The sequence below is a fragment of the Prunus avium genome, chromosome 3 (genome assembly GCF_965620075.1).
Source record: "Prunus avium chromosome 3, drPruAviu1.hap1.1, whole genome shotgun sequence".
Taxonomy (NCBI): Eukaryota; Viridiplantae; Streptophyta; class Magnoliopsida; order Rosales; family Rosaceae; genus Prunus; species Prunus avium.
In genome coordinates this window covers 40520649-40545481 of record NC_142286.1, presented here as the reverse complement: position 1 = coordinate 40545481, position 24833 = coordinate 40520649, and the positions used below count along the sequence as shown (strand labels likewise).

Below are 24833 nucleotides of genomic sequence, written 5' to 3'. Positions count from 1 at the left end.
CCGCAAATCAAAACTTTTTTTAAACTAAGTTAGACCTGGTTGGCCCGAATATCACATCCCTTTTAAAACATTGATTATGACACTACTACAATCCAAGTTAGACAATGGCGTACGCCCACAGCCCAACTTCATGCTAAGTTAACCCAAAGGAAGTTGAAGGCCCCCCGCCCCTCCCCACATACTACCACATAGGCACGTGTTTAGGGCTAACCCCTCCAAAACATATCCCCCAGAATCTCAAGAAAATGCCATGTGGACCTTCCTTGAAGTCTTGTGATGTCCCACCGCAGGTTGCGTAGACCATTTTGGTCGTTGACTGGATAAATTTATGAGTGACGTGGCTGCAAGGGGCTAAGTCTACAAGTCGAGATCGGTCGGGGACCCACTCATATAACAGAAGGAAAAGACTTGAGCCTACCATCCGTCATCACCGTTGAAAAGTTTGCCGATCCAATGAGTTGGCCAGTCAAAGCTTGATCATGGACCGTCAATATCTGAGTGGCTGCCACAGTGAAGTTGGGACCCAACCCACAGTAAAGGTTGGGGACTAAACTGGCGAATTTTCCGGCGCAAAACGAAGAGTGCGAGAGAGAGAGAGAGAGAGAGAGAGATGGAATTGCAAATGCGAAAAATCAAAGGAAAATGGGTGAATTGCTTGGCTTGCTCATGAGCTCATGACCCAGCCCCATGGCACTTTTTTAGGCTTTAGTTTTTAGCACCACTTTAACTGGAGATGGGGAAAGGGACAGTAACGAAACGGCACCAGTATGTTCTGTTTAGAAACGACGCCGTACGTCTGGACTGGATCCCACACTTAACACATTATCTAAAAAGCTACCCTTTTGCTGTTGCATCTTTTCTTTATGCTAGTATGGATATATTTTGCTGGCCTGGCCTTTCTCTTCTTCCTAAGCGCTTGATATTAGTATTACTTCAAAATTAAGCAAACAGGCAGAAGGCTGAAAGAAAACTAAACATACTCATGTACATTAATGGCAAATTAGAGATAACCAACCAAGCCTTAAAATGTAACATTGCTAAGGAGCTGCTGTGCTAAGTGGAAATAACTTAATGCAAAACAGAGACAGAGATTACAAGATTAGAGATTAAGGTAAGAAATTAACTCTCTTTTTTTTTCTTTTTTGTATACAGAGGAGGGAGCCATTACATTACATTACATATCTCTGAACACCCACAGTAAAAGCATGAAGACAATCCAACACACCCATATGAAACTAAGAAAACAAAACCCAGAAGAGAAATGAAGTAGCTAGCTAGTGAGTGAGACATTAGTGATTAGTGTGTCCAAAATGGAGCTAGGGGGGACTCACAAAAGCAACTCCTCTTCCTCTGCCCTGCTGCTGGTCATCAATTAGGTACTTTTTTGCTATGTAATTAAGTCCTAGTCATTTTCTTCCTCTTCTTCTCTCTTTCTTAAAAATGAACAAAAAACTAGTATTTGAAGAAAGAAGAGAACCCATTTTCAGAGCCAGAGAGCCCCAGCCTCTTTGAGAAGTGGAACCAGAGTGCCATTGATGTGAGAGGCCATGACTCTGTCCATAGCACCCACAAGCTTTCCACCAATGAAGACCACAGGAACAGCAGAGGAGGTGCCCAAGAGCCTCATCAGGGCCCTCTCCAAGTCTTTGCCTCTCGGGTCTTCATCCAGCTCGTACACAGTTGGGTTGACGCCCATGCCACAAAACAGCCTCTTGATGGCATGGCACATGCAGCAGCTGCTCACGCTGAATATCACCACAGCGTTCTCTGAGGCCATCCTCTCTATGCGCTCCAGTGGGTCGCCGCCCATGCTACTTCTCGTGGGCATATAGGAGCCCCATGATTCTGTCTGGTACTGCATTGTGGTCAAAATCAAATATTAAAGAACAGAGTTGGGTTTTTTTGGGTAAAGAAATAGATAGCTAGAAACAGGGCTTGGCTAACTTGTAACAAGTGTTTGAAATTGAGACAAGCACTGATGAGTGAGAGTGAGATTGGTGAGGAATGGAGGAGGAGAGGGTTGGTATTTATAGAGCGTTTAAGTTGTCAAGTCTCTATGCCTATGGCCTAATGGTTCAACTTCGAATTCTTTTTAATTTTTGTTATATTTTATTTGTTGGGTAGTCTTGGAATAAACATAAAAGTAGTGGTCTAATATTGTAGTCGTCAGCGCATGCAGGAGAGAAATAGATGGAGATCTTTTCCTCATGGTATAATGAAAACATGAGACAAACGTGTTGCAACCGAAATTTTGTGTTCGAATTCTCTCTTTTTTAGTATAGTTTATATCCATGAATTTTTTTTAATACAAACTATATTTGAGGATGAAAAATTAAATTTGAAGCTCGAGTATAAGAATAAATGCTTCAAAATGAGATTTCTAGATCAATTAAATAATATATGGAATTAATGGGGCGTAGGAAAAGCTTTATAGAGAGGACATGAGACATAAAGCTCAGCTGCTCAGGCTTTTTCAGAAGAGAGTTTGGGTAATAGACGGCTATGTCCGTCCTTGTTGTCGGCCCTACCTATCCCCTACTGCGCGATCAATTTAATTATCAATTAAAAAAGCAAGAACGTGCCCATCACAAACCGTTGTTCCTTCTCTTGACGTAACCCTTCATGCGCATTTTTGGATTCTCAGTTTCATCCCTAAATACCCTTTGGGTTTTACTCTCTCTCTCTCTCTCTCTGTAGCTCCTACAAGCCCTACTGCACTTCCACTATCTTATTAGCTATTTAATTAACGGAATTGGTTTAAAATGTTATTTTAAGGATACAAAATCATGCTGTCGTTCCTTCTGGACAATTGCCTCAAAAGGGTTTATTGAAGACATTTTCTATTGAGATGAGCGATAATATACTAAATGTGACACACAACACGGATGCTAGGACTTGAACTAAAAATCTTGCCCAGATGAGCAATTACTTTAAACCACTACGCTAATGGGTCTTTTGCCGCCTCAAAAGGGTTTAATTGACTTGGATTAAATGGAATTTTATAGTGGAGCCCAGCCTAGCTATTTAACTCATTACATATGGACTGGGCTGCTTAAGGACTTAAGATAGATGAATATTCTCAACATCCATGATTTTCTATATCTTCCAGTATATTTTGGATTTGGACGGTTCTTTTTCTTTTTCCTTGTTATCGAAAATAAATTATTCCATATGCCCAAAAACAAATATATATATATATATTATCTTCTTCTTGTTTTACATGTGGGGGGATGGGGGTGGGGATTCATTACTAGTTATGCTAGCTTATCTGTTTGAGTTCATTTTTTTCAGTTAAGAGATACCTGCTGCTAATTGTTCTCCAGAATGTTTTTATATTGAATATCTTATTTATCTCCCACCCATCCCATCGATGTATGGTTTGGGGAAAAAGGAAACTGTGATACGTACATTCTATTTCTGAATATAAAGTTACAAACAGAAATTAACAGGTAAAAATGCATATATCAATCTTGTGCTAACTAAAGTTAAGAGAATATTACAAGGGATAATGAGATCAAGTGCCTTGGCTTTTAATTTGTAATGAATAAAATGATGTAGCTGCAGCAGGTGGGACACATGCATGCTTGGCTCCATGGCTCACAGCACGCATGCTTAGACATGTATGCAGCATGTCCTCTGTGCGTGGCAGTAACTTTTTCATTATTCAGGATTTCATATATAAAGCATTTCCTGATCAATTGCCAGTACTAATTAATAAATATTAAAGATATATATAAGGGTAGACCAAAGCATACCCAGAGAGAGAGGGAGAGAGAGAGAGAGTAAAATAAAAGGAAGTGATGGAGTCCGTACATGCAGAGATGTTCCTTTTAACAGGAAAAAATAAATAAAGGGTTTTGTGCTTTTGGCCTATTGGGGTCTCTGGCTTTTGGCAGACGGAAGAGATGGTGCAGTGCAGGCACTGAGGCAATTAAGGGTATGTCTTGGGCGAGAAGGGAAGGAAGGATGCCCTAATAAAAGCGAGAGGCTTGGGCGAAGAAAAAGAAATTGATATTATTCGATTGTGCTTGTCACTTTTCACCCTCTTTAATTAATTTTCTGCCTCTTATTTGACGAACATATAATCTCAAATTTAATTATATATGATCGAAAAAGTAAGCCCGTGAATCTCCTTTTTGATGAACATGTACCGTGTACGTACGTGTTTTAGTTTTTTTAGATGAGACTTTATAGTTGGGCAGACAGTTGATCAGGATCAGAGCCTGGTATGAATATATAGCTATTTCCGTCTATATATTTTCATTTTGAAATCATGCATGTATGTGTAACAATGTGTATGTATGGTCAAAGCTCAAACCCAATGGTTTGAATTGAACAGAGACAAACGAAAGAACCCAGATCTCAGGTGTAAGAATAGAATCATGGCCGTGGGAGGATTGTGATGTATATATGTAGTATTCAAAGCTGAAGAGATCCGACGGTGGGGGTGTAGTGTAGGAGCTTAGTGTACTTTTGATTCTTGGGAATCTCATTGTTTTCTTTTCCGTGGAGAGAGAACATCAATCAAGAAAGAAATAAATAAAATTAAAACCCATTAATTTCAATCGTACAAAGTTTTGCATTGGGCAGCAGAACAGGGAGGGAGGTAGGGAGGGATAAAGGTGTTGGCTTTATATATATATATATAAGAGTGAGCGAGCGTGATCAAATCCTCAGCTGTTGAATTGTCGCAATGTACGTAATGTTTATCTTCTTCTGTATCAGATCAGATGTGAGTTTGTTTGCCATTTAGAGTGGAACAGGCAGAGAGAAAACAATACGGGAGTGCGTTAGAGTAGCCCAAATGAGGTGTCGGTGTGTCCATTTATAAATTTATCTGTCTGAAGCTGCTGCTAGCTGGTAGCTGCTGAGGCACGTAATTATGGAAAAGCTTCTCTTCTTTTTTTTTGGTCATAATGGAAAAGCTTCTTTATATGCTTCAGCAACTCGTACCAATTAATTATCCCTGCTCCAGTAATATTCGTGTAGTTGAGTTTCTTTATGCTAAAGTTGTAGCGATCAGAGTTGATAATCTATATCATGGTTGCTGATGTAAATATTTGTATTACCCCAAGAACAAAGTTGCTGATCTAATTAAGCACGTGAGATTATTTGTTCCCTTTAGGATCGATGCAGTGGAACAATTTTCCACAGGGCAAGTGTCTTGGATCCATCTTGATATATCCTAAGTTTAAGGGTGTGGTTAAAACTTAAAAAGAGAAACATCAATGGATGTCATGTCACGCTTGTTTGAAGTCCCGGGAATTATATCAGCTGGTTGGTGGTAAACAAATTTAAACATGAACACTGTTATAATAATTAAGGATGAACAGAGTCTATGGGCCCCCGGGGCAGGGCAGGGCAGGGCAGGGGCAGCATGAAGAAGAAACTTTGATGGAAAATTAGGTGAGAGCATGCAACTGTTTGACCAAACATTTGGTTTGTTTGGCATGCACTTGCACAGTTGCACAGTTTGCACTTGCCCTGTAGCCTGTATATGAATAATATGATATGAGGATGAGGATGAGGACGATGATGATGTATTTTGTTGAGCAAAGTCTGACGCAAACTCAAACTCTCCTTTTTTCAAATTTTAAAACACGACAACACCAAACCAATGCTACTGCCTACTTTATAGAATACTGAATAGCCCATAGCTCCTTGAGCCGTTAAAGCGAAACGACATGACGGCTTTTCTCAGCCTTTGTTGCGAACCAGCTGACGTTAGCCCAACGTTGACTGCTTTTTCTCTCAACTTTTGCTGCCATCTAGCCTCCTGTTTGTCGTTTTCACTTTTGACAACCACGCTTTATTTACTCATTTTTTTATATAATATTAAACTAATGACATGATCAGTTAATTCATACATACATAATTAAAAACTCAGCTGGGTATTTGTTAATGTGTTCTACTTTATGGACATAGATCGAATAGCTGGTTAGGGGGCTTCAAATATCGAGGCTGTTTTGTTCTTTCTTCTTTTTAGGAATTTGAGCTCTCTCTCTCTCTCTCTCTCTTTGTGTTCTTTGTTAGTGTGTTTAGAACAAAACTATATATTAAAATGGTTAATAATAAGAAAGTTTAATTTGCAGTGGAATGAATGAATGAAGAGGAAGTCTGGTTTGGTATATGAGAGAGAAAGAGTGTATCGGTATTGGGATCTGTCGGTGGTTTTGTCTTCTCTCTCTCTCTCTCACTCTCACTCAGCTTTGTGTGTGTTGTGTTGTGTGTGTTCCAACTTCCAACAGTAGCTTAGTTTAGTACTCAACTGTCACACGGCAATGCCTGTCTCCAACTCTTCTGTCCTTGGTGGCTGATTGGGTGCCTCAATCACTTATTCCTAACTCTCTAATCACAGCTATCTTAAACAAACATGTATTAATTCATCATCATATATCTTATTGAGTTTGTTTAAGATAAATATAACGAGTCTTATTATTTTCAAACAAATATACATTACATTAGTCTCCATGCAGAATCCATATCAGTTAACCAAGCAAACAAACGAAGACGGTGACTCTAACCATTTGTTACGTATTTTCAAGATTTTTCTAGCATTAACAAATTGTTTGTCGTTTGCAAACGTGTCTTTGCTCTTGGCCATATGCTGTGTGGGGCTGGAGAGAGAGGGGTGGAGTTAGATTCCTCTAGTACGCAGGACTTGACTCTTGTCTTTAGAGACAAACTTGTGTTGAAAAATAACGAAACATGCGAAGAACCAAGAACAAAGTTGTGTTTAAACTTGAATACTGAATACAACTTAAATAGCAAACTAACAAAGCAACTAAATAAAATATTCTTAACAAGTTGGGCACTATGTTATGTTATGTTATGTTCCGTTTGTGTATTTTTTATTATAAAAAAGACATAAAACGTTATTCGGGTTGTATGAGTAACCGGCTTTTAATGATTTAAGCTACAAATTCCTCGTTGTATGTCATGGTTGTTTACATCTCTTCTAATTCTAGGTTGAAAGCTAGTTTCTATTTTCTGTCTCTTTGTAGTTTGATACAAAATATATTATATAGTTTAACCCTTTGAAGTAAGACGTAATCCCATTCCAATACATAGTTATAATTTACAAAATTTCAAAACCATGGTATGGGAAGGAAATACATACAAAGAGCCAAACATAAGTCCTCACTACAGAATTCTTGAAAGAGGCAAATAGCCAAAGAAAGAAAGAGGTGATAGCTTTTATTAAGTTGGTGCAGTGCTGGCCATGTTAAAGGTCTATATAGGGGGTAAAGGATGAGACAGCAGACAATGGTCTGTCTGTATCCATTTCCACTATTCTTGTTCTTTTCTACTTTTAATTTTTCCTTTTTTTCCATTTATAAAAAGAGGTGTACAATAATAATAAGGATAAAGAGCAACGTCCAAACAGCAAACATGCTCTCTGTTTTCTAAAAGTTCCACGGGCACCTCGTCATACACACGTGATTCTTTCATCACCAATTCACCACCGGCCTCAATTCATTCCTATAATTAATTATACAGAGTCTATATCTCCTTTGTAATAAGGTTCAATGTTTTTGTTTCCCAGCGTAAACCAAACACTTTTTCATCTAAAAATAGTTAAGCACAAGGTTTAACGTTGCATAAGTTGTATTTAGACAATAACGACAACATTAAGTTATTAACACTTTTGAATATAATGAAACAAATCATCACAGGGAATGAATCAATGTCACAGGAAGTAAACTACAGAAACTTGTATAATAAAATCTCTCCAAACTTCATCCATTGGGCGTGTGTGTATCTGAATTTTACCCTAAAACCCAACCAACATATCCTTTTTCTCCATTCAACAGTGAATGAACATTTAACATCCACAAAATTAAGCAGCTGAAAAATACTAAGTTACAGACATTTACTATGTGCATTTCTAATTAGGTAGTTAATTAGAGGCACATTGCAGGGAGAAAGGGAAGCTTCACTAACTAATTTTTTTTTCTTTCCCAATTGAGTTTCCTCGTCACCTACAGCAGAACCTTCTCCCTTCTTCTGAAACAGAGAATTTTATTGCCTAGAAATTGGCGTCATTTGCATCGATGATTGCTGGTTGTATAATTTTCCATCTGAACCCTGAAAACTCTGATAAGAATTTGCTGGTGCCATGAAGGGAGAAATGCCATTTACTGGAGCTCCTGCTGGGTAATCAGGCATTGAGGGTGGTGGCTGTTGTTGGGCCATGCTATAGCTGTATGGTACAGCGCCCTGCATATATTGGGACACCGGGTATTGTGGTACTGGGGGTAATGGTGGCAATGGTGGAGGAGAAGATGATGGAGGAGGTGGTGCCTCACTAGGAGTATATTGTTGGTTGGTGGTAGGGACAATAGAATGCGGGATGGGAGGAGATGGAGATGGGTTAGAGCTCTGGGGTACATAAGATGACGATTGGTCATTCTCGAGCTTAGGCCTCTTTTCGGGTGGATAATCACCAGAAGGCTCTTTAATTGGATTGCTGATAACACCCTCTGATGCCAGGGAGGAGAGCACATAAGAGAGCATCTGGGCTGAGGACGTTGATGCGGTCAGCTTTGCTGCCACTGCAGCAGCTGCAGACTTGCGGGGATCATCCTCCACATGACCAGATTTTTCGGGAAAAGGAACCTGCTGTGTGTACATTACTGGAGCCGATTGTTCTCTACCTACCGCCATAAAGCTGTGGGGTGCTACAGAGGTATGAGCTTCTTTTGAGCTCTGGTGTGCTGCCGACTGCATATTGTTGCCATTCAATAACCGATGGCAGATATCAGTGGCCTGCTCTGACTGGGATTGTGCTGCCTGGAAAACAATATATGTATAGTGCTTACGTTAATAGGTGTACAGACACTATACAACTAGAGTTTGTTGCAAATGGCAACAGAAACAATTATGTATAAATGTATGATTAGCAGATCTCCACAAGTGTCTTTTTACTAATCTAATTTGCAAAACCATATAGTATTAGTTATTTGATTGATGCAAAGCCGAGGCTCGTATACAGCAACAAAATTTTGCATCACCAGTCAATTAATCAATGAAGGCACATAAAATTGATGCAAAATCAAGGAGTGATATATGATGATATATGCAGGGCATTCCAAATCAACCTAACTTACAAGGATGGGAGCTCAAGCCAACCCAATGGAATACCACAATGAATCAACATATGATTCCCAAATGACAGGCATATAAAGCATAAGATTTATAATAATTTCCAAGGTATTTACCAATCCACAAATCTAACTTTAGTTTCCAATTATGAATACTTACATCTATGCTTATAAATATATATGGAGAGTTTTACCAGGAGCCAATTTTTTTTTTTTTGGAATATCTATGTATGTATATATAACGTTTATATATTTCGGCATTCAATTTAAATCTGATGGTGATAAACTAACAAACATTTGTATAGCTAAGTTATACTTCCACAACAAAAGGAGATGATTGATATGCATGCCAAACCTGAAGTTGGTCTCGGACTTGATCCAACTTGAATTCCTGACAACAAAACCATGTTAGTTCGCCTAAAATCATAATCTCATATAACAGTCAATGACAATTCTGATATTTTGCTGTGTCTGCCAACCAACCTGCTCCTGAAGAGCTTCTCTCAGGTGCGACACAAGATTAGCTCTTGACGATTCTACTGCTGTTAGTTGTTCAATACAGTCCCTCAGTACAGCATGCTGCCCTTGAACCTCCTCCACAAATGCAGATCCATGAAATTGCCCTAGTCAAGATGGACAATTCAGGACAAAGAAAGTTCTAACAAGAGATGACCCATTCAAGTACAACTTAAGTGGAAAGAATATAAAAAAGGAGCAATTATTGTCTTTTTTCAAAAAATAAAAAAAATACCAAACAAGTTAATCATAAACATAATAATTCATAATCTTCGTAAATTTTACATGTGTATACATTCTCTTTCAAATCTAGCCAATCCACTGTTTTCCTCCCCAATTTGCATCCCAAAAAGTTGACCTCATTAATTCTCTCTTTCCTCTCTGTATAACTTAACACTATACTTTTTTGTAATCTCACTGTAAGGAATCTTATTTAAGTAACCTGAAATACAGTTTGTTTTTCATCTAGCGCACAATATGAAGTTAAATGCAAACACAAATAAACATAAATCACAACATTACATATGTTCAAAGTTGGAGAAACATTCTCAAGAATTTACTCATTTGTGGCATACCTGAATTGAAATCACCACCAATTTCCTTATCTACCTTCTCAAGACAGCTAATAGCATTCCTACATTTACTCAATACAGTGTCTTCATCCATCTGCCCATATATGACTTGGTAATCTGAAACTATTTTGTCCAATGCAGTTCCAGCAGGCTGATTCTTTTAAAAAATTTAACAAAACAATAAAAGACAAAAAAAAAAAAACCATCAAATTATAAACTGAAATAAATGCTCAAACAACCATACAGGCATATGCAATTTGAATTACCAGTCTGGCACCCGAATGCTTCCCATTTCTATTAATATTTTCCAGGTGCTTTCCTACAAACTCTTGCTTGAGAATTTGACCCCGAGAGCCAAAAACTTTTCTCTCATCCCATATACCAACCTATAAGTAAAAAATGGAAACAGAACAATCAGCAACAGCTACATACTAGTCTCTAGAATAAAATTTTAATATATATATACATTTCACCCACTAATAATAAAGATGAAAATACCAAACAAAAATAACAATTGGGGCGACACGATTGCAAGCATTCAAGAAAAAAGAGTATATGATGCATATACATACACATATATAAGTGAGATATATACATTTAAAAGGCTCATAGAAGCTTCTTTGGAAAGGCATTGTAATGCATCATGCTGCAATGTTTCTACATACTTGAGTCCTTCTATGCACCTTATAAACTCATAAAATTATGGTTTTCTCAAGGTTCTCAAGAAAAAATAAAATAATCTCCAGGACAACTGATTCCAATTGGTTCTCTTATAAAAAATGTAGAAAAGAGGTTACACAGTTATACCAGTCGTTGTGCTGCATTTCTTCCAAATTCATCTCCACTTTCAATTACATCACGAAGAGCATCTGGAAGAACCTTCCAAAATTCACCAACAAACTCCGAACCTTTTCGCCTGCTGTTCTGTAAAATATCATTTGCAAGATAGAGGAAAGCCAATCTCTGCTCACGTGGAGCGGAATGAAATTGCCTAGCCCATGTTTCAACAACTTGTCTTGCTTTATTCATATGGAAAATGCACCAATGTGATAAAGCTTAATTGCATTAAGGAGAACATCCAAGTAATTAACACCAAAGATAACAAGAAGTATTAGTTAAAACTTGTAAATGAACTGCTTAGAAAGTATAAATATCAACTGAACAATAAAGTAAACAGTGATCATGGAGTAGCAGGTAAAGGAATTCAAATTTGACATGGAAAATCCATTGAATATGTGGATTTGACAATGGATTGCAAAATCCAATTAAGCTTTCTGCACAAATAAATCCTCATAGGTACCCCAAAATTTCAAAGAAATGAGATATGTAAGAGAATTATGAAACAAAAGGATGCTACTTTATCCCACAAAAAGAAACCTGACTCACTATGTCAGTCAAAACAGTTAGGAAAATGGTCTAGATTTATACTTTAAAAAAATCTAAAGAAAACATTGATTTCCATATGATGTCAGAAAGAGGATACTCTCTATGCTTGCTTGCGAGTTGTTGAGCTTGGCTAGCTTTTCCACTAAAATCTGCGGATTAAATGTACTTCCCATGATTCCAGTAAGATTTGGTCCAACTAACAATGCACAATGCAGGCTTTTAAACTGAGAAAACCTTCACGCAAAACAAATAAACATTTAAATATATATAGAAAACATATCCTCACCTAGTAAGACAACTAGAGGCACAACATATTGAGAACAAAGTTTCATGTGATTAGTAAGGAAGCATAAATTACAGGGTTACAATTTGAAAGGTTAAACAAAATCTTTAGAAAACTCAATGGTTGGCCTGAATATTGGGAAATCTTGCGTTTGCAAGTTGCAAACAGTCAAGTTCATCATCACCATGGACCATGATTAGAGTCAACAGATTCACATTGATTTGTTATTGGTACAGTTTTTATGTTTTTTGAGAAATAACATAGCAATTTTTCTTCATGTTCACAATTTTAGACTATGAGTGCTTCCTATGATAAATTCTTCAAAATTTATAATGATTCCAGTACCCAAACCAGAGCTTGAAAGGATAATTTCCTCTCCATTTCACCTAAAACAAGGGCATGGAATGTGCCTATGACAACAACGAAAAAAACTATTCAGATAGAAATGTTTTTAAATCTAGACAGGGATAGTAAAGAAAATATAGCCAGTGAATTGACTCTGAATCTGGAGTTGGCTATTAGGCCCGTACAAAGCCTGGAACATCTGATACCTAAATCCACTATGAGAAAACAATAAAGACAATACTTGTGTGCTAACTGGCAGTACACAATTGTTTCATAATATGGGACAAAGCTTCCTCCTCAATTTTCATACTTCTGTCCATTCTTGGATTCTGGAGGGAGGAGATAATACAGTTAAAAACTCGATTTAGATGGCTATCTCTAATAAATAAAGATAAATCCACTCCATATCTAGAAATTCTAAGATGTAACGATGGCGGCGTTGCCTATACACTTCAAACCATTTGTGAGACTGATAGATGAAAAAGGATTTTATTACACTTTCAGATGATACATCTAAGCCGTTGGGCAGCCCTTGGGCCTTCTCTTGGGCTAGATAGTTTATCTTCAGGCTCTAGGTTTGGAAGCATATGTTCATCAATAAGAGAGAGTTGCTCTAGATGATCTAGTTGCGGCCAATTCCGTACAATCTGATGCCAGATTCCAAGAATAGGTTTTCACATTGTGTTCGCCTGTAAGGTACTACATTTTTCTTCATTTTGGGATAGTTGACATGTAATGATTAAGCAATGAATGAATGAGAAGTTTCCTTCCGTGGTTAACGATCAGAAAGTAAAATCTTAGTTGTATATGCCAATAACAGTGTTACCAAATGGCTTCTGCACTACATACAACAATTTGGCAATAACTTCAAGATGAAAAGGATAGAAAGACAATCAAACATGAATTATTGTTCCGAATCTGATTCTCTATGCCAATTCATTCAATTTCGTATTTTCTTTACCAAATTTTGCAACACATGATACTCCCTCATGGTATCTACAAACTACCAAACATCAAATATGTTTGTTTATAAGGTTTCCATCTTCAGAATCATGCAGATACTCAAAATTAAATACTCAATGAACAATCACAGTGAAATTAAATAATTAATTCACCCCAACCGCAATGACTAATCACAGTGAAATTAAATACTCAATGACCAAGCATAACAGATTAATGAAAACAGCATCACCCAAACCCCAAAATTTCTTTTCTTTTTTCCCATTATCTACATGTTATCCCTAACTTTGCCTATCCAATTAAAGCAGTTATTGAAAATGTTACTAAAAAATTCACAAAAAAAAAAACAAAAAACAAAAAACAAAAACAAAAATCCTCAAATAAGCATAAGAAAAAAAAAGGCAGACATTCGTGGGCTTTGCATGAGAATACAACTACAGCCCTAAAGTAGAATTAGGGAATAAAAAAGCATAATTACCAGAATGAAAACAAGAGGACTAAGAATTGGAACCCTAAAGCTTGAAGTAGGCACCTTTTTGTGTTTCTAAGAATGTGGTGGGGTGAGAGAATCAGCTAGCACGCACCAGTTCATCCATGGATGGTTGGGTTTCGGTTGGAATGAGAATACGGGATTAGTTGGAGGGGTGGAGGCGAAGCTGACCCAGCTGAATTCGGACTCAGAAGCTCCCAAAGACGAAGGCTTTTTCAAGTTTAACGGGTTGTTTTTTGAGTTTGGCTTCCGGCTATTCCTCTGTCCCTCTCTTGGCTTCTCTTTTGATAATTACAGTACGGTCGGGATTTTATACTTCCTAAATCACCCCTTCCGTTCTTTAGGGGTTTTAGCCGTCAAGTAGTTCAAAACGCATATCTGCTAAGGCAACGACGTCGTACGCATTTATCTAAATTTGTATGTGTACAGCATTCTCATTTTCTCACGTGTGTGACAGTCCGAGGTTGTTCTCACTTTCCATATAGAATAATATTTTGTTTCACTTTCCCCTATTATCTCGATTTTTCATTATCATCTAATGTGAAACGTAACATAACAGTTAATAATTAACTAATTATAAAAAAACCGAGGTTCAAAGTGAGTTTAAGATACAACATGAAAGAAATGCTACCGTATTAAATTAAGGAAGATTTACTATTATATCCAATATAAAGGTCCAAATTATAAAAAAAAAATCCTATATGAAATGGACCTTAGAAACATATCTAAAGTTCATTTACAACATAACAAACAAAAAGACTTTAAATTTTTTATAAATTACAAAACTGCTATCTATCTCTTAAAACAAGCTCAACCTCAAAACCTCATTTAAAAAAACTCATAACACTCAATAGGGCATCAAAGTAATTTAATAATTAAAATTAAATTCAATAGGGCCAGCTTTCATTTTTTGGATTTTTTTTTGAATTTGTTTATAGAAATTAAATGGTGTAGGATTTATTTATATCATTAGTGCTAAGAATGGATACATGACTAAATATCTTTAAAAGTAACGGAGATTCATACATAAATCATGGAAACATTGAAAATTGATATTTGATTAAGGCAGGACCACCATTAATTTAAGCTCCCACAAAGCAAACAAAATCCATCATTAATACCATGCACACGTGTTACATAAGCTTTCAGCATACTTTTTCTTTGACCAGTCACATAGCAGTAGTCCGCATCAAATAATAATATTACAACAAGTAACAATAATTTGGAAATACAAGAGCTTTTGAAAAATAATTCATTATTGCTGTTGTTGATCTAGATATTCATCAGTTCCTGAAACACCTTCATGGCAGAAGCTGGAAGACCCAAAAGCACGTTTATGTTCTTCTTTTCTGTCCCATTAGAAAGGAATAAGATGACTTCCTTCTCAGGCAATGCCACAGGACCTGAAAGTATAGGCTCTCCCCAGCCAAAGTCAGTTGTGTAGAAGGACAGCCTAGACCAAGTTGTGATCAAGAGGGTGGAGGCCAAAGAAGGCCTAGCTCTTGTCAGTTCGAAATAATCTATGGCTGATCTCATGTAACTGTCAGTGACCATCTTAATTGCATCTTGAACCAGCCCAACTGCATGTGAGAGTGGCTTCTCCAGCAGATCACCTGCTTGGCAGATGGAATTTGTCAACACAATGCCATTGCCAAAGTACCCTTTTGGCAGTGGTGGGCTGAACTTAGGCCTCCCATCAACAGCAAATAGGAGCTTTATTTGTTGTTCAGGCAACAGTTTTAGAGCTCTGGTTCGAGCTTTCCACACGAATGCTGAGAGAGCTTCAAATGTAGTGCATTTTTCAAGAGCCCCGTCTTCCCTGGCTTTCATTTTCACTTTTTCAAGCTTCTCACTGTCAAAGCAGAAGGAGCTGTATATCATTTTTTCTTCAGAAAGGTCGTTACTGGCGCTGGAAGTGCCAATAATCTCTGAGAATTCTTGATGCAGGTGCTCTACAGTTGGTGGGTTCCGTGCTTTGAGTATGCTTCTGTCTACAAATGGAGGCACTGTCAATGGCAAACCTCTGGCAATTTTAGCCCACGAGTTCACAAATTCCATAGCGCCAATGCCATCAAACATACAGTGGTTCATGCACAGGCCTAGAGCAAACCCTCCACATTTGAATTTAGTCACCTGGTAGAATGAATGATCCATGACTACTTCAATTTATGAATTTAAACTCAAGAGATAAGAAATGAAATTAATTGTAGAGGTTTTAATTACAAACCTGAGCCACCAGAGGAGGCAGCTCTAGTATGTTCTTGGCACCAGGAACATCATAAACCAGCTTTCCAAGAGTCTCAGGGTCAGGCTTTGTTATGTCTCCAATATCTTCAATTCTACAATCTGCTTCAGCCTCGACAAAAACAGCTCCTTCACCGGTGCAATCTACAATGAGCTTTCCCTCTGAGCTGATTGTTAGTCTCCCGGTAAGAGGGTAATAGTGGACAAGAACCTTCTTCAAAGAATTCTTGATCACTTCCCCTGCCTTGTCATTTCCTTTGTCATCTGACTTGAAGCAATAAATAGTACGAACAGTCACCGCAATGTTTTGGTCGAGGTTGGAGAGAAAGTATAAACCCTTCTCTGTTTCCTCTGCAGGGGAAACCAGAGTTGGCTCTCCTTGCTTCACTCTTAGTTGGAACACATTGCCGCCACCATTAGAGTTGTTGTCCATTGCAGCAGACTCTCCAAGTTCAGCAACCTGAAACACAATATCAAGAAATGCAGAGAACAAGAAGCAATCTATTTAATATTTTTGTATTGGTTGGAAAGCCTAAAAAACTGAATGATAGTAAATTAATGCACAATTTATCTGCTTATGAGAAAACAAACCATGTGGGCAAACTGGTGTAGGGAAGGACAGTTGTGAAAATAAGGAATATGGTGAGAAGTGAATTCAAGAAAAACCAAAAAAGTGATGGTGATCAGAATCTCTCACAGAGTATGGGTTTGGGGTGATGAATTAGGAGGTGGGTTATTATAGAAAAGGGAAAGGGAGTGGCCCAACTTACAAGCGTTGTGTTACTTGTTTAAGAAAAAGAAGATAATAATGTGAAAGGGACAGGTAGTTGTGCCTGAAATCTGAGCACAGCAAGTGTTTTTGGCAAATGCTACGGAATTGTGTGTTGAATTGAAATGGTGTTTTCTTCTTGGACAATGGACAATGGACAATGGAGATGGTCTTGAATCTTGATATGCCAGATGGGTGGGGGTAGGCCACTGGTACTGGAACCTAACACACCAGCCAAGAAATCTACTGTCACAAGGGAGAAGGGTGGGGGCTTATTTGGTGGGGTTGGTATCCAAAACTCGCTTTGCTTTGCTTGGTCTCTTACAAGTTTTGCCATAATAATATTTGCATCTCAGCTCTCATCAATATAATTTTCTTTTTGGCCGGTCGGCATCTGCTGATATTTTATTGAAAGTAGGATGCCAAGTTCCGGTAGCCATCTTGGTCAATAAGGTGAACAAAAATATAAAACCCTCAATATCTTTGTCTCAATAGGTATTAGGTTGCTTTTTAACGGACACAGTGACATGCATAATTTACTTTAGAGTTGCTTATAACTTTGAAGACCAAGTCCAAGAGCAGGAGCAACAACCAAAAAGGCTACTGGGAAAAGGATGAATTATTAACCAACTGCGAGTATTCTAATGGATTTAGGTTATGTCATGAAATATTTATCAAGTAAAAAAAAAAACAACGAGATTCCAGAAGAAGACGCAACTGTTTTCTTTATTTATTCTTTATTTTTTATCAACAGAAGAAGCAGTTTTCAAATGCGAGATATGTTGTCTCTTGGCAAAAGTGCGTTGCTTTATCTGTATTATAAAGGATAAGATTGACCTCTCTATCTAACTCCATTTCCGTATTTCACATTAAAGGTTGAAAAAAAAAACAAGAGAAGACGTGTTTTACTTTCTCACCAGCACTATGAGAAGAAAATCATGGCGTGGAATATGGGCTGCAAGTCTGCAATTGTGGTTGGGCAATGGCGTGGAATATGGCTACTCCTCACTCTCCCACAAGGAAATAAATTGTATTGGAAACAGACTAAAAAACACAGAATATTTTCTACATTTTTAATGTCATACATTCCAGCCATAAGGATACAACTCTTGATAGGTTCTTATCACACAAACTCTTTGCACTAGGCTTATACATAACATAGCTACCAAGGGAAGTAAACACGGTTACTCAAAACACCTATAGGTTACTCAGTCAGAACACAAATTGGATATTTTAATGTCTTAGCCTCTCATGGTTTTCCTTGTCAGGTGTCACTCTTCCAAACAGCTAAGAGGGTGGCAAACTGACCTCAAAAAGTCATGCCTGACCACACTTGCTTAGACAAGCAACTCCTTCTTCTAGATAATCCTCCCTGGTAATCCAAAATTCAGGAGCATCCTGCATGTGTTAACCACCACATTGAAATTTTTAGATCACTTGCACTTACTTATCTCAGATATGGGAAGAATTAAACAAGAATGCCCCAGTGACATCATTTAAAAATTTGATCTCAAAGATAGAGAGAACAAGCAATGACACGTACCTTCATAATTCCTGCAAGAACTGCACCACCTAGATACACCATGTGCTTTCTTCGTGGAGGATCTTCAATTCGCAATCGCAATTTCTGTTCATCACAAATTTTGGAGCATGAGAAAGAGACCGACTGAGCTCAGTCTATTATGCCATATTCAACCAGGATTTACCCAACCTAACCACCGTCATTTTATTACCACTTTAATACCAACATTATACAATAGCACGTTTCCCCTGTTTCATATTTTTCAAAGCTATTGTTCTCTTTCTAATCCATGAAACACAAAACTCGTATCATACCTTCAGTCCATCTTTGTTACCCTTCAAAACAACGTCAAGATAACGGTCCAGTATTTCTTTCTCCAAACTGAAGAAACACCAAAATTTAATATCAGAAAGTTCCTAACTCTATTTTTAATAAGGAAAAACAATGCCTTTGGGATGGAAAAGAACTCACTTGGTTTTTCATGTCAAAAAGTAACTCATGGATTTTATTTTTAAGGTTCTAAAATTTTCTACAATTCCTTTAACACGTTGTCTAATCCCAAATGGACTGATATTCCAGGAAAGTGAAATTGCTGATTATTGATACTACAATGTCTGACTATTTCAGGCTTCTTTCAAACAAGGCAAATGCCCTTAGTATTATGAGGCTTTTGGACAGTAAACAGTGGTTCGTAAACTATGCACCTGAAAAAGGATGATCGTGAATTGTCTTCACTTTAGCGGAGCAGGAAAAGGAATAATAAAATGATCAAGGTGTGTGTGGAATAAAGAGTAATCTCAGTTTCATGCTAGGTTATCAAACATACAGAAACTTGATACACACATGTTGAATATAACTGGAAGAAACTACTTTAAATAAGAAGCTTATGATGCAATGAAGGGTTAAATATTACCGACTGGGTAATCCAGGATACATCGTGCTCCCTCCACTTAAAACTATATGCTGGTAGAGCTGCACAAGATGCATTAAAATTATAAATCAATGTTGTCAAACAAATAAAGAGTTAATCAATTGTCATTTCATTTGTAAGAGGATTCACATTAGTACCATCATCCTGTTGTCAATATCCATTTCCTGAATGCAGCGGAATACCATGTCAGCCATCCCATCACCTTCGACATCTATAAGTTCCTGTACAAGGAAAACATTAATGAATATTCAAAACCTTCAACCTGTCAGAATAGTGTTATAATATATTTTTTTAGTTTTTTAGTTTTTTTTTCCAAAAACCAGTATTTTAGGTGGTAATATCACTCTGACGACTAAAAGCAAATATATTCGAGCAATTTAGTTGATTATATCAAGAGAAGAGCAAGAAAAATTGGAAAGTTACAGGAGTGAATAGAGCCTCAGGAGCCTGGAACCTTTCGGTGCCAACTTTAATCACCCTTCCATCTGGCAGCTGATTAAACCAACATATATAAGTGAAATAAGATCAAACTAAATATATAACTCTTGATTAAAGAGGGGACCAAACAGAAAAAAGACAGACCAAAACCAACAACAACAATGGTTGTTCAATGAGTAATTTTACCAATGTAAATTAAAAGAAACTACTTGTGTCACAGCAAGCACACAGTGACATACATGAAAATAGGATACTGAACATATATATTAAAATGACTCTATGAAAATTAATGAGATGCTAAGAAAACCAACTTACAGTGTAATTCTTCACAAGTATGGTTGTCTCAAGTCCCAATTGATACTCCCTTTTGTAATCATAACTACATGAAATTGGATATAATAATTCGTGCAATCAATAAGTTCCACAACATTCCTCACCCCCCCAAAAAAAGAAGAAGTTCCACAACATTAGAATATAGAATAAGATTTTTTGTTTACCTTATATAGCAGAGCTTCTCTTTGATTTCCCTGACAGTCTCAAAATCAGCCGTCCTATTCATTGCATACCTTCAGGAAAAATGTTACAATTTCTCAATATAAAAGAAAGTTTCATTTGTAGAACCAACGGTAGTACAAATCGTATCAATCTTACTAAGTTATAAGCAATTGATTCTCACCCCCTCCTTGAGAGCAAATCAACAAGATAGGATGTTATGTGTCGGCCAGCTACATTCATTCGTTTTGTAAGATGAGGAAATGAGTAGCCATCAACTACTGGAACCTAGGAGGTTGGAGCAAAAATATCTCAAATCTGACATAGAGTTGATTTCCCCTTCAATGGGTTTAATGAAATGGTTTCCATTCCCTTGGAGTATCCAAGAACTAACCAGCTCAAACATATAATTACAAAGTGTACACTACCCAAGCTATTCCGAATACTCCTAATACATAATGTAGAAGTTGTGCTTGAGGAATTTACCACATGAGTAACACCATCACCGGAGTCAATAACTAATCCTGTTAACAAACCTGTAAAAAAACAAGGAAATGCTGAAGCCCATGTCCAAAAGAAGCAAAAGTATAGCTAAACATAAGTAGCAACAGTTGTTATAGTATGTTATGGACTGTTCCAACATATAATTCTGGCAAGTCACACTAGTGCTTTCACTCTCCCCATCAATGTTTTCCAAGCATGGTAGATACAAAGCCACGTACTTATTTGTAGGAATAACAAGAACTAAACAAGAAGGGGAGATATAAAAGAAGTGGGGGGGAACAGAAATATAAACATTTAACCTTTAATCATCTTTATAAGCACCTTGAGCATACAATGTTAATACAGCTTGAATTTGTATGAAGACACCAGCAAAATTGTATTTCTCAAACATGGTCTCAACCTGAAATGTTGAATCAAGCCAAACCATGAGATGCCAACGCTATATTCACAATATTTATTATGGTACAGATACGATTACCAAAAAAAAAAAAAAAAAAACTTAATAGTATATAGATTGCAAAACAAACCATTTTTTCACGGTTCTTTGAAGGATTGAGAGGCGGGTCCGTGAGTAGTATCTGACATTCAGTAGGATCTATCTGTTGACACAAAACAGGCAACAGAGTTATTAACAATCCGGATGAAACTATAATAACAAAATTGACAATCAAGGGCAGTAAGAAGTTTACCTTTAGTTCACTGTAGAATGCATGGTCCCAGACATGGCCCATATCATCCCAGTTTTGCACGATGCCGTTGTTAACCGGGTAATTTATATCCAACTGATGCCGAAATTCTGCGCAAGCTTCTCCAACAATGACATCCTAAATGCATTTATAAAATTGAAGGGAGGAAAAAAGGGCTGTCAAAAGTCAGAACTAATAATTAAATCACAAGCTGTAGGGGATGAGCCACTTAAGGACATACAAAATTCTTAACCTTGAGTAAAGTTGGACTAGAAAGAGTGCATATTGTGTCCAAAAAGAAATGAAAAGTATTAACCTTGATTTCTTGTTCCATGAGTGATTCCTCATAGCGAAGCAGTGGCCTTCCAACTACGCAAGGGAACACAGAGGTAGGGAAATTCTCTCCAGCAAAGCCACATTTCACATACTGCAATTAAAGCAAACAAATTTGACAAAGTTACAAAACCAAAAGTAGATGATGATGATTCTAACACCTACAGATCCAAAACAGAGGTGAACTTTTGATTTGCAGCTCTGCCTCTGAATCAGTTAACTCCAAATTTACGAACACCAAACAAACTTCCAAGAAAGAAAGTGTCAATATGTGCTGGATCGATGAAATCTTTCAACGCAGATTAGAATACTGTGCGTTACTGTGCTTGTGAGAGAAACAAGAAAAGTTAGACAGAGGAGAAGAGTACCCCGGTGCCATTGTCGCAGACGACGACATTTCGGTTGTTCATGTTCAGCTGCTGTTGACAGTTGCTGCAGCTATTGCTGTTTTTGCTGGTTTCATCTACCGCATATCTTCAAACCGAAGTGCGTCCAACTGCAGCAAAGAGTGACGGGCTTTCTTCGTGATCGTGATGCCAAACGACGTCGTATCTTCATTTACTTTTTTATATTTTGGGCCGGAGGCCCAGAGTTTAAAATTGAGCCTGGATGGACTTATTAAGGCGCCCTCACTATAGAATGACTCGGTAATGCAAAAGGCCAGCGCTTAACTCATTTCAAGGCCCAGCCCGTAAAGGTGCAGTTAGTTAATATATAAATCGTGAGGCTTTCTTCTAGGGTTTACGCCGTTCGCAGGTTTCAGAGGTACCCAGCAAACTTGAAGAGCAGCCTGCGCAAATGGTGAGTACTAGACCCTTCTTCATCAACATCTGTCTCCCATTTTTAGCTCTGGCTGCATAGGAACTTGTATTTAATCATCAACGTCTTCGTTTCCTTTTAAAATATTCATTGTGTTTTCTCAACCTAATCGATGCAGGCTCCGAAAAGAGGTGTCAAAGCTCCAGTCGCAGCGAAGAAGAAGACGGTACGTATTTCCTATGTCAATATATTGTATAATGATTTTTGCTATTTGCTTCTTTTAATAGATGAGTGTTAGGGTGTATATAGTGATTGTGATGGTTTTTTTGTGGTGGCTACAGGAGAAAGTGGTGAACCCACTGTTCGAGAAACGTCCCAAACAGTTTGGGATTGGAGGGGCATTGCCTCCAAAGAGAGATCTTACCCGTTTCGTGAAATGGCCCAAGGTTGTTCAAGTTCAGAGGAAGAAAAGGATCCTCAAGCAGAGGTTGAAGGTTCCACCAGCTTTGAACCAGTTCACCAAGACCCTCGACAAGAACCTGGGTAATCATGTTAACCCTCACATTTCTCTTGTTTCTTTTTCTTTTTGTTTCTCCGTAAAATTTATTTTTATGGAGATGATTGTTTGTTAATCTAAATATAACTGTTAGGTTTTTCTTTTAGGCGAACATTAGACAGTGTGGTTGAAATTTAGATTGGATCAATAAGTTTATTGAGCAGTGTTTTTTTGTCTGTTCAGGACTGCCATTGACAAGTTTCTTAATTCTGTGTTATGTTGCAATACCACTTTTGCGTTATACTTTCCACGTTGCTATGCATTTTGTTGAATCTCAAAGTTTGGCAGTATGTTGAAGGAAATGTGGAATGTTGATGCTAGCTATTACCAACATTTAGCATAATGGGTTGTTTCCTGGATTTGTTTGAAATTGTATCTAGTTATGCCTTGTAACCCGTTTTCATGATTTGATGCTTGATGTGTTGTATGTATAATGTACATTGTATTTTGTGGAAATACTGAAACTAGAACGTTGTTTCCTAAACCTTTGTGCAGCTACCAGCCTGTTCAAGATGCTCCTCAAGTATAGGCCAGAAGACAAAGCCGCAAAGAAGGAGCGCCTTTTGAAGAGGGCACAAGCAGAGTCTGAGGGAAAAACTGTTGAAGCCAAAAAACCTATTGTTGTGAAATATGGTCTCAACCATGTCACCTACCTCATTGAGCAGGTCTTGTTCCCTGCCACTTCCATGTGTTTTATATTCCTTGTCAATGTGCTCGCGTTTGTGTAATGAATTTTTTTTTCAATTGCATTTTGCTTGCAGAACAAAGCCCAGCTTGTTGTTATCGCACATGATGTTGACCCAATAGAGTTGGTGGTTTGGCTGCCTGCATTATGTAGGAAGATGGAAATCCCATATTGCATAGTGAAGGGCAAAGCACGCTTGGGATCGGTAATTTTACTTATATGTCTGCGTTCTCAGCTTTCATGGCCTCTTTGACAAAAAAATAGGACCGAATTAACTTTTATTTGCTTTTCTGTCAGATTGTCCATAAGAAAACTGCATCAGTTTTGTGCTTGACAACAGTCAAGAATGAAGATAAATTGGAGTTCAGCAAGGTGCTAGAGGCAATCAAGGTATGGTAGAATTAACCTTTTGCAATTTTTGTTGATGCAGTTGCTTGAACTTGTTCGTATTATGGTTGGTGGAATGCTTAATCCATGGTGTTTCACTTGGTTGCAGGCCAACTTCAATGACAAGTATGATGAGTACAGGAAAAAGTGGGGTGGTGGCATCATGGGTTCCAAATCCCAGGCCAAAACTAGGGCGAAAGAGAGGCTCCTAGCAAAAGAAGCTGCTCAAAGGATGAATTAAATTTTGGTTGATCTTGTATTTCTTTTTTACTTAGGATAAGATTGTCCGGGTCTGGTTCTAGAATTCTGATTGTTCAAGTTTATTTAGATCAACCGCAGAGGTTTTGTTTCCTGAGGATGCGTCTGAGGCTGCAATGTTGTTTAGCTGTTTGGATTAGACTTATTCATGGACATGCCCTTTTTGTTACGGTTGTTGGGCTTTCTAATGATTATCATTTATTTTACATTTCATGATTACAATTTCTGTGCGATGATATTTCTTGTTTCTTAGTCATAGAATAGAATAGGGTTTAAAGTTCTGTTTGGTTTCCATTTCTTTATTATGGTTTTCCATTTTTTATTTTGGTTCATTTAACTGTGATTGACCTCAATTGAACTTACTCTAATTATCCATTACCTGCATATATGCTGGTTTTGCTAGTTGGTCAGGATTTGGCTAACTAATCCGTTACCTGCATGTATGTGGGTTTGTCTAGTTGGCTAGGTTCAGGGTTTGGCTAGTTGGCTAGGTATTTTTGGGACAAACGGGTTTGGCTAGTTGGTAGGGCAATTATCTTTTCTGTTTTTCCAAAGAGAACGAACCCATTATCTTTAAGTAGACTATGTTTAAGAGAGAGTGGTGAAAACAAGA

General features: G+C 37.6%; 5 protein-coding genes across 9 annotated transcripts; 1 reads left to right on the top strand and 4 right to left on the bottom strand.

The window, feature by feature from the left end:
* Window positions 1-960: 960 nt before the first annotated feature.
* Window positions 961-2066, bottom strand: LOC110764430 (glutaredoxin-C1-like). The gene has a single exon (XM_021967406.2). It carries the CDS (start codon window positions 1859-1861, stop codon window positions 1484-1486), a length of 378 nt encoding a protein of 125 aa, XP_021823098.1. The 5' UTR covers window positions 1862-2066; the 3' UTR covers window positions 961-1483.
* A 5624-nt stretch (window positions 2067-7690) lies between these two features.
* On the bottom strand, window positions 7691-13962 carry LOC110764439 (ENTH/VHS family protein). 5 transcript variants are annotated; one of them, XM_021967420.2, is made up of 8 exons: window positions 13645-13962; window positions 11676-11812; window positions 11000-11247; window positions 10459-10578; window positions 10196-10349; window positions 9588-9727; window positions 9460-9495; window positions 7691-8793 (listed from the first exon to the last, which is right to left on the bottom strand). In XM_021967420.2, exons 2-8 carry the CDS (start codon window positions 11749-11751, stop codon window positions 8023-8025), a joined length of 1545 nt encoding a protein of 514 aa, XP_021823112.1. In that variant the 5' UTR covers window positions 11752-11812; window positions 13645-13962; the 3' UTR covers window positions 7691-8022. The 5 variants fall into 5 exon arrangements, with proteins under 5 accessions (XP_021823112.1, XP_021823111.1, XP_088107187.1 ...); XM_021967419.2 differs by having other exon boundaries at window positions 13699-13962; XM_088251061.1 differs by having other exon boundaries at window positions 11676-11802; window positions 13699-13962.
* Window positions 13963-14694: 732 nt separating this feature from the next.
* Window positions 14695-16888, bottom strand: LOC110764452 (omega-hydroxypalmitate O-feruloyl transferase). The gene is made up of 3 exons (XM_021967440.2): window positions 16492-16888; window positions 15884-16360; window positions 14695-15789 (listed from the first exon to the last, which is right to left on the bottom strand). Exons 1-3 carry the CDS (start codon window positions 16492-16494, stop codon window positions 14929-14931), a joined length of 1341 nt encoding a protein of 446 aa, XP_021823132.2. The 5' UTR covers window positions 16495-16888; the 3' UTR covers window positions 14695-14928.
* Window positions 16889-17714: 826 nt separating this feature from the next.
* ARP2 (actin related protein 2) lies at window positions 17715-22103 on the bottom strand. Its single transcript, XM_021967431.2, has 15 exons — window positions 21944-22103; window positions 21559-21669; window positions 21246-21380; window positions 21084-21155; window positions 20878-20956; window positions 20539-20588; window positions 20237-20340; window positions 20058-20126; window positions 19876-19939; window positions 19546-19614; window positions 19260-19343; window positions 19105-19163; window positions 18506-18572; window positions 18213-18296; window positions 17715-18067 (listed from the first exon to the last, which is right to left on the bottom strand). Exons 1-15 carry the CDS (start codon window positions 21983-21985, stop codon window positions 17987-17989), a joined length of 1170 nt encoding a protein of 389 aa, XP_021823123.1. The 5' UTR covers window positions 21986-22103; the 3' UTR covers window positions 17715-17986.
* Window positions 22104-22506: 403 nt separating this feature from the next.
* On the top strand, window positions 22507-24442 carry LOC110764453 (large ribosomal subunit protein eL8y). The gene is made up of 6 exons (XM_021967441.2): window positions 22507-22560; window positions 22676-22877; window positions 23386-23555; window positions 23652-23780; window positions 23873-23965; window positions 24072-24442. Exons 1-6 carry the CDS (start codon window positions 22507-22509, stop codon window positions 24201-24203), a joined length of 780 nt encoding a protein of 259 aa, XP_021823133.2. The 3' UTR covers window positions 24204-24442.
* Window positions 24443-24833: the final 391 nt, after the last annotated feature.

What these genes read in the sequence shown, in the direction of transcription:
- LOC110764430 (XM_021967406.2), bottom strand. Translation starts at nt 1,861, where the DNA reads ATGCAGTACCAGACAGAATCATGGGGCTCCTATATGCCCACGAGAAGT.
- LOC110764439 (XM_021967420.2), bottom strand. Translation starts at nt 11,751, where the DNA reads ATGGGAAGTACATTTAATCCGCAGATTTTAGTGGAAAAGCTAGCCAAG. An exon ending in CTCGCAAGCAAGCATAGAGA is followed by an intron (nt 11,248 to 11,675) that starts GTATCCTCTTTC and finishes AATGCAATTAAG; the next exon opens with CTTTATCACATTGGTGCATT. An exon ending in GAAATGCAGCACAACGACTG is followed by an intron (nt 10,579 to 10,999) that starts GTATAACTGTGT and finishes TTTTACTTATAG; the next exon opens with GTTGGTATATGGGATGAGAG.
- LOC110764452 (XM_021967440.2), bottom strand. An exon ending in TGCCTCCTCTGGTGGCTCAG is followed by an intron (nt 15,790 to 15,883) that starts GTTTGTAATTAA and finishes TCATTCTACCAG; the next exon opens with GTGACTAAATTCAAATGTGG.
- ARP2 (XM_021967431.2), bottom strand. Translation starts at nt 21,985, where the DNA reads ATGAACAACCGAAATGTCGTCGTCTGCGACAATGGCACCGGG. An exon ending in CATTCTACAGTGAACTAAAG is followed by an intron (nt 21,156 to 21,245) that starts GTAAACTTCTTA and finishes TTGTGTCAACAG; the next exon opens with ATAGATCCTACTGAATGTCA. An exon ending in TATCCTGGATTACCCAGTCG is followed by an intron (nt 18,573 to 19,104) that starts GTAATATTTAAC and finishes GTGTTTCTTCAG; the next exon opens with TTTGGAGAAAGAAATACTGG.
- LOC110764453 (XM_021967441.2), top strand. Translation starts at nt 22,507, where the DNA reads ATGCAGGCTCCGAAAAGAGGTGTCAAAGCTCCAGTCGCAGCGAAGAAG. An exon ending in TCGCAGCGAAGAAGAAGACG is followed by an intron (nt 22,561 to 22,675) that starts GTACGTATTTCC and finishes TGGTGGCTACAG; the next exon opens with GAGAAAGTGGTGAACCCACT. An exon ending in GACCCTCGACAAGAACCTGG is followed by an intron (nt 22,878 to 23,385) that starts GTAATCATGTTA and finishes ACCTTTGTGCAG; the next exon opens with CTACCAGCCTGTTCAAGATG.